The sequence below is a fragment of the Centrocercus urophasianus genome, unplaced genomic scaffold (genome assembly GCF_019232065.1).
Source record: "Centrocercus urophasianus isolate 14NV4802_14NV808 unplaced genomic scaffold, USGS_Curo_1.0 seq_23, whole genome shotgun sequence".
NCBI classification, from domain to species: Eukaryota; Metazoa; Chordata; class Aves; order Galliformes; family Phasianidae; genus Centrocercus; species Centrocercus urophasianus.
In genome coordinates, this window is record NW_024884789.1 from 11,095,724 (window position 1) to 11,108,871 (window position 13,148).

Consider the following 13,148-nt stretch of genomic DNA (forward strand, 5'->3'; position numbering starts at 1 on the left):
GACATGGAATTACATATGAAGCAAAGGGGTGGAGCTGAATTCCTTCACTCATCAACACTTGCTGAACTTTTATGGACACCAAACAGTGGATGTGAGCACAGTGAGGTGCTGGGTGGTACACTGTAGCAACAACACTATCATTGAAGCTGTGACACAGTAGGTCTCCTCCACAGGTGCAGATTTTTACGAGCATAGCATACAGGCTGTTGTTCATTACTGCTGGCAAAAATGCATAGCTAATGGAGGTGACTGTTGAAAAATAGTGTTTTGAAGCTGCAAATCTGCTCTATCGAATAGTGTTATTGTGCTATTTATATTTGTTGTAGTTTCCCTGGAAATAAATAGGAGGCATTATTTTCAGAGCAACCTACGTAGCCTAGAGCATTCTACTAAAAAGAAGAACTTACACAGAGGAACTCCAAGCTAATGAACAGTGATAAGACAATGATTTCTCAGCATGGGCTGAAAATTTCCCCAGAAATGAACTAGCCTGTACACGATGAACACACGCCTTCACAGGAAAAGGTATTTCACCTGACCTCTCCTTCATACAGAAATGAGGTACAGTGAACAGGGAACACCAGACAATCAAGTAACTCCTAACTAAGTTTATTTTTCTGGAGCAAAACACTGAATACCTGGAGCTCATAACACAGTGGACGACCTGTGTAGCTTCAGGCAGGAAGGGAAAGAGGAAGAAAAGCTACACTGAAAAATTAAAGAACTACATCAGCATTTTTCAACAAAATAATATTTCAGAGGAAACACCACTGCTTGCCAATAATATTTTTTTTTAAGTTTCATGCATATCAATGATTCTATTTAGGAATGATTAAACTCATTGGTTGAAACCAGAACTTTTATACTGGCATTCACAAGCTTTTCTATGCCACAAACTAAGAAAGTCCTTAAATTGATGTGACTTAATCAGTAGTCATTAGTTTCTTTCTTCCATTAGCTTATCTTAAAAATATAAAATCCCTGCGCTCAAGCAGCTTTTTTACAGGAGGCTGCCATCTGAAAACCAATGAGTACTTACAGGCACAGACAAGCTTGTAAGACCCCACGCCTGCTCCAACAACATCATTGCCCTTACCAAATTCTCATTTGTCAGCCGGGTGATCTCATGCTGCAGACTGGCTTCAATGCGGGCCTCTGGGGGCAGCTGCAGATTCTGCGCCAAGAGCTGCTGCTGGCGATTGTTTTCTTCCTTCAGACTTTGGATCTCACCTCGCAGTGACTCCAGCTCATTCTCGTGGCTCTTCTTCTGTGACTGCAGCTGAGACTCCAGCAGCCTGAAGAAGTTGAGCAGCAGTTGTAAGATCACACTTGGTAAGACACATCCCAAATTCTCAGAGGGAGTTTAGCTGCTGCTCAGGAACAATTAGCAATGGCTCGCAAAGGAAAATGAAAAAGGCAGAGTACTCTTTAAACCCTTCAGTATGCCTTCTAATTAAATTAAGTTTGTGTGATCAAAAAGTGGAGAGAAACTAATTGTGACAATGTTTTGCATTTCCTTTGTGATGGAGCACATACTGTGCATGGTACAGCTGACAGTGTGGCAAGGAATGTATTGCTACGCCTTCACAGACTGCTCCTGTTTGTAAAGGGGCAAGAGAGGTCTTGCCTCTACCCAAATCCTATCAGTTGTGTAAAATGAAGACAGTCTATACTCTTAAGCTAGGTTTCTGCAATATTAACAAAGGCAAATCTTTTTAGAGTTAACTTTGTTCAGTCAGAAACCATTCAACTACAATTAATCATCTTTATATTCTTACACTAAAGTAAATATTTTGAAGAGGCCTGTCACAGAATTGTAGAGCTTGCCATTTGTGCAGGAACGGTTAACTAAAGAACCAAACTCAGGACCAGGATCCAGGAGCTCTGTTTCACCCTTGCCACTGACTTGCTCTCTTCCCTTGGGCAACTCACGTCACAAATTCTTCTTATGTGAAATGGGAATAAGATGTAAGAGCCTCCTTCAAAGTAGTGCTGTGTGGATTAACTCATGTTTGCAAGGTACTGTCCAAGAGCTCTGACTCATTATTTCATAAATATACACACACAGGAAGTGATGCTACTGGAGACTGCTAGTGTTCAATCAGACAATCTTTCAGGGTTTAAATATGCATTAGGCAGCCACATTTATTAGTAACCAGACAGATCAAGCATGCGAGGGCAAATAGTCGTTTACCTGCACTGCTCTGCTATTAAGACAAAGCTTGTTGTCTCTACAGTGCTAGGATGAAAAGGACGAGGCGCGGAGCGCTCACTCTCACACGAGCATTCTGCTCTGCAGAACACTTGTTCTAAGTTACACCTTCACAGACTGTGTTAGGATTAGAATTTGTAAGCACAAGGGAAGGAAAGACTTCAGTTAGTAGCATTCGCTGCAAAACAGCTCCTTCTGTAGTTACTGCTACCAAATGTGTATATTTAAGAAAATCAGCACTGCACATCTGTTGTGCCAGGACATGACTAATGACTGTTTTGGAAGTCTAGAATATGTTACAGAGGCCCAGTCACACACACCGCCCAGAATTGCATTTCCTGACCAGGTGAGCTGCTCAATGACCTGACCAGCACGTGGCTTTGCAGCAGCCACAGTGCCTGTATTGAGGTCTGGCCAGCACCACGATGAACTAACAACTGCCTCTCTCTTGTGGGCTCCCCTTCTTGTCTGCTACACTCTGATTCTTGCATAGAGATGTGTGGGAGAATAATGTTACATTTATTGAACCCAAGTCAGAATAAAGAAAGCAAGACATAGCTATTCAGAATATGCTGAAATTATTCCAACAGTACATTAACTTTGATATCCAACATAAAGGCACACAAATTATACACAGTTAAAAAACTCCTCCCCTTGCAGATCTTCTGGCATTTTACAGTCTACTTTTGTGCAAGTATTCTTGAGAATTACTTATAGTTGTTGCCACCATCTTAGCTTCTCAAATAACATAATGTGGAAAGCCAAAAACTTTGGCAACTAACTTTGAGGAAATCCAACAAAGATTTTTTTCTAAGCAAAAAGAAATACTGTAGCCAAAGCAAGGGGCACAGTTAGCTAGAAGAGAAGATGCAAATGAAGAAAAAGCCATTCTGAGAAGTCTGGTAACCTGTTGGCTTGTTTTAACCCTTCATAAACCAGCCAAAGTTCTCCGTCCTCATTCAGCATATGATAGTCCTGGGGAGATTGCCTTCCAAGAAAAGTGTTTAAAAAAATACAAGAGAGATACATGATGGTGATGAGATGACATGTTAAGGACATTACATACTTAATTATAGTTACAATAAAAGAGAAAGAAACAATTCTATAAAGCAACTTGGAGAAATACCTCTCCTGTTTACATGTATTTCTTCCTAGTAATGAAATTTAGCTTGTGGCATTAGCCCAAGTGGTTACTCATTTCATGCTGTTACAATATACATATTATGACAGACTACCATGATTACCACTGGACAAAAATAAAAAAATAGCATGTGGAACAGAACCCAGTTTGAGCAATATTGTTGATTAAAGACTAAGAAGGTGCAAGTCCAGGAATCACGATTTGACATGTCCCCATTGTTTCTTAATCCTTTCAAATACTGTACACTGCAGTTTTACTAATCAAATCAAATTATAACCCCAAATACAAGTGTTCTCTGTGCATTTACACTTAGGTGGATATAACCTACTGAACATGATATGCTCAGGGTATCAGGGCACACTGCAAATGACTGTAAATGAAATACAGAGAACGTGTACCTGTTCGTTTCCTTCAGTCCAATATACGCCTGTGCTATTTCCCCTTTGTCTTTCATCTTCTGTACATCCTCCAACAGGATTGTAGAATCTGTCATGGTATTCTGGAAAAAGAATGAGGATTGCCAGGGTAAATTTAACAATGTAATTGTTCTCTGAATCCATATTTTTGTCACGTGACTCACATGGGACCCTCCCTTCCCAAGCAGCATGCTAGAGTGAGTTTGGGTACTTCAGAAACAAGAGTTTAGTCTGTAACTTCTAAAACCATTTGGTGTATCTTCTAAAATGACCTCATACAACATGCTGAAATATTATCTATCTACTGATTGGGTACATCTGTAAACCTTGTTTCATTAATTTTTTTTATCATGTAAAAGAAAATGAAATCATGGATTTGCATTTGGTTAATATTACTACATACTGAAATTCAAGCAGCATGGTTTTGCAACAAGTTTACAAATGCAGCTTAATTCTGTTTTAAATTTTATTTCCAAATCTCATAAATAAAGTCTTTGCATATTTTCAATGCTCTGACAAAGCAGGCAATAATTTACAAGGACTGGAAATTTTTTAAGCTAGATAAATGTCATCAAAATACAATTTTTGTTTCCGTTTTGAATGTTACTATGGCACTTTCACCTTCAGTAAAACTTTTCAGTAAAAGTATTTCAGTAAAACTTGAAATAAATAATCAGTGTTTGCAGTCAGCTAAGCCAGTCTGATCCTAGTCACCGCCATGGATAATTACCAGAGTGCTCTAACAAATTCAAGAGCTGTAATTCTGACTTTTCTTTCTGACTTCCAAAAAAATTCAGTGCTATTTTCCAGAGTAAAATTTTTCAGAGGAACAACTTTGTGTGCGTAAATTTTGGAGAACAGCTCTCTTATGCCTAATACAATTGGTGTTATCTAATAATAAAACACATAAGCTGCTCAAAACATTATTCCCAAGATTACAGTGAGATCTTTGTCAGTTTTCTACAATTCTTTTGTTACTCTGTAAAAATACTGTACACTGCCAATATTGCCTTTGCAACGTATTTATTACTTCTGTGCTAATGGAAAAAATGCTAGTTACTCTTACATCCCCAAGACTACTCTAACTGCTATAGCTGTAACACTTAGCAGCTCTCATTTAAAGTCAGTTTGGTTCCTCTTTTTCCCAAATACTCTATCTTCAACTAAATTTTCTAATCAAACATACAGCAATTCTTGTCTAGTATCTGCAGATTACAACTTGAGTCCTGACTGCGCTCACTGCATGTCAAAGGTAACAAACACTATAAAGGAATCCTTCCTATCAAGGAACTCTTTTGTGAAATGCATAGATTTTGCTGTAGAGATCTGATTTGTAAATCACGGCGCTGCTCCTGCTCTTCAAACACATTAAGCAGGATACACTGATGGAGCCAACCACACTGATTCATGGATCTTTCCTTTCATGTCCAGGTTAACATAAACCAACAGTGCAAAGTTGTTAAATCAGCTTGTTTTGAAGCAACTTATTTCCTTGTGCAGAAGGGGAAGATAGGGATAAAGGAGACAAAGAAAGGATAATGAGAATGGTTTTTCAATGACAGCAAAGTAAAGCCCAAGAACTTCAAATGCATCAAGCTGAGCGGTGCAGTCGATACATAGGAAGGAAGGGAAGCCATCCAGAGGGGATCTGGACAGGCTGGAGAAATGGGCCCATGAAAACCTAACGAGGTTCAACAAGGCCAAGTGCAGGATGCTGCACTTGGGTCGGGGCAATCCCAGGTATTTATGCAAACTGGGTGAAGATCTCCTTGAGAGCAGCCCTGTCGAGAAGGACTTGGGGGTCCTGGTGGACGAAAAGTTGGACATGATCCAGGAGTGTGTGCTTGTAGCCCAGAGGGCCAACTGTGTTCTGGGCTGCATTAAAAAGGGGTGGCCAGAGGGAGAGGGAGGTGACTGTCCTCCTCTACTCTGCTCCTGTGAGGCCCCATCTGCAGCACTGCGTCCAGGCCTGGGGCCCCCAACACAGGAAGGACTGGAGCTCTTGGAAGGCGTCCAGAGGAAGGCACTAAGATAATCAGAGGGCTGGAGCACCTCTCCTACGAGGAAAGGTTGAGGGAACAGGGATTGTTTAGCTTGGAGAAGAGAGGCTCTGGGGAGACCTCGCTGTGGCCTTCCTTTACTTGAAGGGAGCTTATAAACAGGAGGGGGAATGGCTGTTTGCAAGGGCGAACAGTGATGGGCGGGGGAATGGTTTTAAACTGAGACAGGAGAGGTTTAGGTTAGATATTAGGAGGAAGTTTTTCACACAGAGGGTGGTGATGCACTGGAACAGGTTGCCCAAGGAGGCTGTGGATGCCCCATCCCTGGAGGCATTCAAGGCCAGGCTGGATGTGGCTCTGGGCAGCCTGGTCTGGTGGTTGGTGACCCTGCACACAGCAAGGGGTTGGAACTAGATTGTCACTGTGGTCCTTTTCAACCCAGGCCATTCTATGATTCTCTGATACATGTAGGCTATATATAAAAGGCAGGGAAATGATATCTCAAATATTTGTCACTGTTTGTTTGTTTGTTTGTTTGATCACATTAAATAGTTCTGGTTAACAATTGTAGAAAATAACATGTACCTTGTCCTCCTGGCAATCAAATTGGTGGGCAAGAAAGAAGAGAAACAAAACATTAGAAAATTTTGTCTGAGCTGCAGCTGTCCAATCTAATAAATAAACTGTCTGTTAGCCATCCCACTGGTCACCTTCGCATTTTCCTCATAACTAATGCAAAAAATCACAATTTGGTCCCACCATCACTGAGAATAAGTTATTCAAGGTTTTCTATTCAAAAATTCACTTATAGTGCTAAAAATATTGTAGGAAAACGAGTTTTGTTTGCTTTATAATTAAATGATTTGAAACAAGGTACGTACACCTCTATGCATCACAGACTTTCAACTCATTTTGGACAACTATAAACACACTTCAGCAGTAAATGAAGGAAAGAGAAGATGTATCTATTAATTCCCGGCTGCAGTTACAAATGCTAGAGTTCAGTTCAATGGAACTGATTAGTTACTAGTTTAACAGATACCTTTTCAGGTTAAGCAACTTATATTCAAAGCTATTACTTTGCTAAGTATCTCATCAGAATTATAGCTTTATTTTATTATTATTTTTTAGAAAATACACTTCAGGGAATGTGATCTATTCTTCTAAAACATGTCACCTATCAAGCAATAATATGGATTTCATATATTTTCATAGGTTATCTTTACAAGATTTTATTGTTTTTCTGTGTGCAGTCATTTATGAGCCTGCCTAGGTTTAGCAGAAATTGATCCTCGCACCTCCTGCTCGACTGTTAATTAAAAAGAATTCCTGACAACACAGTAAATTTCCCAGTCAAACTACATAATTCGCAAGAAATACAATACTGCTCCAAATGAGAATCATTTCTGCATCATTAAAAGAGTCTGGGGAGATCTTGGCCAGACAGTCTGTATTTGACAGCTTGCTATGATCTGTATATCTTCATGAGATGCTGGTAGATAAGCCCAAGGTTGGTTTATTAACAGTCTCCCAATTTGGATTGCTGCAATTTATGCACCAGTAATGGATGAATAGCTAACACTTAGAAAGGCTTTGAAACGTAGATAACTTTTTCTGCCTTTTCAAGCAGGTCGATAAATTAAATAAGGCATGCGAGTTACACAATATAACTTCACTACCCAGTGAACCTCTTGACTGGTAATTTACCTTGGGTTGAATAGCTTCTTTCTGGCTAACCAACTGAGACCTCAGGATAAGCACTTCTTCCTTGCGTACTTCCAGTTCTTCGCTTACTGAAGTCAGCTGATCCAGGAGAACTCTGTATGCTGGAGCACCAGGAGCAGTTACCTCTGGAGATCGTGTTTCTGTGAGGGCCTTCTGCAGCTCGTTCAACTCGTTCTTCAGTTTTTTATTCTCAGATTCAAGCTCTTGACGCTGCAAAAAATGGAGACAATCCCATCAGCCAACAGCATGGCAGAAACGCTGAGCATCTGCAACAAACCCAACAATCCCTCCCCTGTCCCCAGCTGCATGCCCGACAGGTTTCACAGATAGGGCTACCGTTAGGCTGAACCCACACATGTGTACCTGTAGTACGTGTAGATTTGAAGGGAAAAGAAAAAAGAAGCAACAATCCTTTTTTCTCCTATTCTTCCCTTAACAACAACAACAAAGCAAGCTCCCAAAACAGCAGCCAACAGGATAAGAAGATCGTGCATCATTCAGGTTTACTAAGAAATGTTTTAATTGTTAGTGGCCTAAGGTATGTATCAACTTAAAGAATGTTTCAAATACAGAGCTACATTTATCACTCTATCTTTGCTCAAATTAACTTGCAAGCTGCACTAAGCCCCAATCATACACTCTATACCTTAAAAAAAAAAAAAAGGTATTCTTACGATAAAATACTTCCAGGGGAATTTTAATTCTAGTTTTTCCAGCTAATATTCTGAAACAGCAGAGCCGATGTAACATACTACACCAGCACATATAATTGGTGGCAATATATTCACTAAAAAATAGCAAAGAACTCCTTCTTAGATTTACCTTGAGCGATTCATACTCCAACTCTGCACCTCTTATTGGAGGCCTTTCCTCCTCCTGTGAAAAAATACAGATTAGTGTGAAAAAAACAAAGGAATAAGCAATCCTTTCTATTCCTTATTTTAGTTGGGGCAGGAAAAGGAAAGGGAGCTGAAAATTTTTTCCTATAGAAAATGCTCATTCTGGTGCTGCTGAGCACTTTAAGTTGAATATTGGCATGGTCTCACTTAATTGTGTGTTGAAGGCACATAATTGGTTAATGTAAATAAAATCATGTACCTGTCACAGGTAATGAAACAGAGCCAATGAATGCCAGAATGTTTAAGATATTCACTGTTGAAACAAATGCCAAAACTAGTTTAGTATTTTTACGAGTACTTAAGGATGCCATATGAGAGAATTACAAATGAAATCTGCTAAGCAAGCTTGTCTAATCTCAGCATTTTGGCTCTGCTTAAAGTACTTCTTATTCTGCCTAAAATTACCAATTACTTATTCTCCCCAACATTTAAGTTGGTTGTTATATGTTTCATTCCTCAATAAACAAAATACCAGAGTCCCAGTGCATTTGGTTCCTTTTAACTTCCATCACAGGATCTCAGAAATCTTGGAAAAGTAAATCATCAGTAGCTAGTACTGAGTCCTGACAGTACTAAGTACCAGGCATAAAATGTGTGGTAAAATAAAGCAAGTACTAGGGGAAGAGAAGGACTTAGTAAAACCCAGTCAGCATTTGCACAGCTGATATTTCATCAGAGATACTCTGGAGTCAGCATTTGATCAGCTAGAAGGAGGACACCTTAGCTTTGGCACGAAGAGCCTGTTCCTCCTTTCTGTCCAGTTCATCCTGCAGGGATTGCTTTTCTTGCTCCAGCTCCGTAACCCGTTTCTGCAGCTTGAGGAACAGAGACATGTCCAATGGTGCCTTTTTCTCACTTGGCTCCTGCTTTAGGAAGAACAGAAGGAAGTCAAGACGTATTCCACTTCCAGAGCTAAAGGAAGCACTACTGTAAGTAAAAAAGGGAAAACAGACTGGGGAAAAGAAATGGCACACAGAAATGTTACTTGATTCTGAGAGTTCACTACTGGCATCTAAAACGTTTCATCAGCTGTCAGAATGCTATTTCAAAAAAGGATCTACTCACATAAAACATATCTATGCCTACAGCCTAGCAAAAGGAAGCACCAGGGACAATCTAGCAGACAGTAGCCTATAATTAAGCATACCTTTTAATCTTACTTGTTTGGAGGGGAAGGAGAAAAAAATGTCTGTGGTTAGAATCATTTGCAAAGCAACTGGCAACCAACGCTTTTTCTGTTTTTTCTCCCCATTTCAAATTATCTCTCCTGTGAGTTCTTCAGATACAGAGAACTCTCTCTGATGAGTATAGATTTAGGTCCATGACTAACCAAGGTAATTTAGTGGGATGACATAAAAAGGTACTAAGAGATATATTTCATGCCTTTTTGCTTTTATTATGCTAATTAAACAGCCTGTTCTGGGACTAATCCACTAGCTTTCTCACCATTTTCTGGGCAAGGACCAGCATTTGCCATCCAAAGGTCCATAAAAAACTGTTCATCAGCCATTTTGTACTTTATGTAGCAAGAAGATTAAAGCATTTACTATCAAGTGCACCATAAAATTTTGAAGCCTAGAAAAGGAACTAGAAAATTAATAATAATGACTTAGCAGATAAGCAAGTACAGCCATTTCCATTTCATCTCTCACTGTTGAGTGGAAGGCTCATAAACTACACTGGCAGCTCAGGAAAAAGAAAATGGACTTTCAGGTTGCTGGCTTTATTGTTTCATAATGACATAGTGTCTGTTTTTGTGATATGGTTTTGTGCCATTACCCCCTTAAAATTAACAGCATATATTAAAGAGAATATAGATTTAATCTTAACAGTGCTGCACTTAGTCACGCTACTGTTACTTTTTTTTCTTTACCATTTATGTTAAAAATAAAATCACCAAAATTGGCTCTAGAATAACAACTAAATAAGTCTATTAGCCAAAAGAAAAGATGCTATTTGGCTTGTAAGTGAGATCCAATCACACACAGTTGCACTGTCCTTTTCTGAACTGCCTATAAAGATGGGAGCATCTTTCTGAAATAATTTTGCAAGGTGGAAAGTGTAAATGAGAAAGCAAATCATGAAAGACACTGCTGAGAACACATGTCAGCAGGAATGTGTCATGGTGTTTGCCTCCCTGATGGAAAATCACTTTCCGTGGGTGCTTTCAAAAACAGCCTGTAAAACAAATTGTGGAGATAACCAACCTAGAGGGCAAACAGAGGGAGCTCTGTGATTGCTCACAGTTATAAAAATCTCCGGTATGCACAAAAAAACTTTGCATCTGCCAACTGCCAAGCACAGCCAGAGCACAAACCTGACAGCTTGTTGCTGGTAGTAGTCCCACTCCTGTGGGACTGAGAGGGACAAAACGTACAGTTGTCTTGGAATATACAGAGAAGGCTTGGAGATGCAAAACAATTGCTGATGGTTATTATTCATTAAAGAGAATCATATTATTGAATATTTTAAAATAATCTGTGATTTGTGTTGCTCCATATTCCAAAGGATAGTATATTTTCTGAGTTTTATTTGTCTGTATGAAATGGAGAAAAAACGAATTGATGTGAGGTTCTCACCCCAAACAGGGAGTACATTTCTTGAACATCCTAAGAGTGCAGCCTGCCACCTTGTCTCCTTTCATCCTTGAAATACTTGGCGTACAGACTTCTCAGGAACTCTCATTGGTTTTCTGAGTTCCTACTTTGTGGTGAAAAGTTGATTGTGCTTATAAACACTGGCAGGCAAATGTTTTTCCAGATGCAAAACAATTGGAGGTCCAAGTGTTTAGTCTGCATTTTCTGTGATGTGAAAGAATTCAAAGCATTCTTTCACAAAGTCTTTTCAAATAGGATTACAGCTAACTACAGAATGAGCTACTCTCAAAAAGGAGATGGAAACTAGACAGATTTAGCATTAGATTTCTCAACATATAGTGTTCACAAGCACATATGCAAAAAAAAGAGATAGGAATGACTCAATCATTGATCAATGAAAAGTTCTGTTGTGTTATTTTTTTTTTTTTTTTTTTTTTTAACATTACCTCCATCCTCAGTGGTAAGTCTTCTGCTTCTGTGATCTCAGAGCTAAAAGTATATTCAGATTCATTGCTACTGTGAGTTGAATCCGTTCTTTTGTGTCCAGGCTTGGGGATGCTCTGGAGTGCAAATTAAACAAATCAATACCACTGTATGTTTTTTTCCTGTGACTGTCTCTTCATACCTAAAAGTTAGCTTGTAATATATTTGGTTATTATTCCACAGCTACCACTATTTACAAGTAAATGTACTTGATTCTGGTCTCTTGTGCAACCTAAATCTATGAGAAGTAGTTCACAAAGAAATCTACGTAGACAGATCAGATGATATGCTAACAAGTATTGCTGCAGGAAGCAGAATCAAGCAGCAGTATCAAGCAGCAGTGCAGCATTTCGTGGGAAAGGAAAGCTCATTTTACAGGAAAGGTTCAGTCAGGGTAGAAAAACACAAGCAGAAATTCTTCAGATTTCTAGGTATTGGAGTGAGGAACACTTTTTTGTCCTGCCACATACAATATTCGTAGAGCTATCAAAAATTTAATACTAGCTCAATGTGGTACAAATAGCCTTAAACGTGTGAATAACTTCAAGGCAAAGTAAGGGCTGAGAGCATATGCATTATCCCTAGCAAAGACCAAGCAGAAATTTAGTCTTTTACCACAGAAATGAAAATAAATGAGAGAAAAAAAATCAACCATTTTAAATGCATTTGTTTTGCCTGAGCAAATCTAATTAATCAATAACTAAAACAACAAACTCTGTTTTCAGGTACAGTAAAAACTGGATGGTTGAGAGCAGTTAGTTACTATTACACCCATAGATTCTGCCTAAACACACCTGTGAACAGCTTTTGACTTCCCACGTTCAGCCACTTACCACCATTAAGTTCATTTCATCCTTGAGGTCATCGTACCGCTCCTCCAAGCGGCTGAACTCATTCAGCAGGTTCTGATACCGTAACCGTTCATCATTCAGGTCTAGCTCCAACTGCTTCGTTTCCTCCACCAGCTTCTTCTCCATTGTCTCTGCCACAGAGAACAGGAACCCAAAATGAGAACTCCAGTTTCTACCTGTCATGCAGCTCATCCATCCCGTAGGTACAGGACTGCACTAGGAACATATACTGAATGCATCCTGTTATGTGAGGCTGGTTTGTGGTATTTGTGTTTCTGTAGGGACAATCAAGCTAGATATATTAAAGACCAAAGACTTACTGTGATAAGCACAGAATGGTTCACTCAGTTTTTCTGCTTCTGGCTTTCATTAGCAATGCCAGGAGGGAGAAGGAAGAGGCACCAGGCCAACGATGCATTATTTCAAAAGCAAGATGTGAGATGTTCTGCAAGTCAAGCACTTCTCATCGCAGCTGCTTCCATCATAACCTTCACATCTAGAGCTATGGTTTTCTGGCTGCTGTCTGCACAGTGGTAGCAGCAGTTGCCACAGCAGCTCGTGGGGCTCAGAAATTTTGGATCAAACTTACACCTTCTAACGAGGAAAGCATCAGGCACTCAAGTGTCTGCCTACACAGGGACCACAACATTTGCTTTCACAATTAGTAAATCACACTGGAAAACTATGCTGCAGTAGATTCATTGAATTAAACATCAGAGCCTTCTTTTACAACGTAAAACTTTGCAACAAGAATCCTCACCTAAAAGATCCTAAACTCACAGTGAAAAACTCAAACGGTAAATATTTCTGACACATGAGAGTTC

General features: G+C 39.5%; 1 protein-coding gene across 10 annotated transcripts in view; it reads right to left on the reverse strand.

The window, feature by feature from the left end:
- The window catches only part of MYO5A (myosin VA), a 95,513-nt gene that overhangs the window by 13,476 nt on the left and 68,889 nt on the right, over nucleotides 1-13,148 (reverse strand). For 2 of the 10 annotated variants that reach the window (XM_042824341.1, XM_042824338.1), the window contains exons 24-32: nucleotides 12,307-12,455; nucleotides 11,437-11,550; nucleotides 9,113-9,256; nucleotides 8,317-8,370; nucleotides 7,477-7,704; nucleotides 6,355-6,363; nucleotides 3,752-3,852; nucleotides 3,120-3,200; nucleotides 1,097-1,295 (exon numbers count right to left, since the gene is read on the reverse strand). In XM_042824341.1, coding sequence (XP_042680275.1) covers nucleotides 1,097-1,295; nucleotides 3,120-3,200; nucleotides 3,752-3,852; nucleotides 6,355-6,363; nucleotides 7,477-7,704; nucleotides 8,317-8,370; nucleotides 9,113-9,256; nucleotides 11,437-11,550; nucleotides 12,307-12,455 — 1,079 coding nt within the window. Of the gene's footprint in view, nucleotides 1-1,096; nucleotides 1,296-3,119; nucleotides 3,201-3,751; nucleotides 3,853-6,354; nucleotides 6,364-7,476; nucleotides 7,705-8,316; nucleotides 8,371-9,112; nucleotides 9,260-11,436; nucleotides 11,551-12,306; nucleotides 12,456-13,148 lie in introns of all 10 variants that reach the window. The other 8 variants (XM_042824340.1, XM_042824337.1, XM_042824346.1 and 5 more) reach the window with 5 other exon arrangements.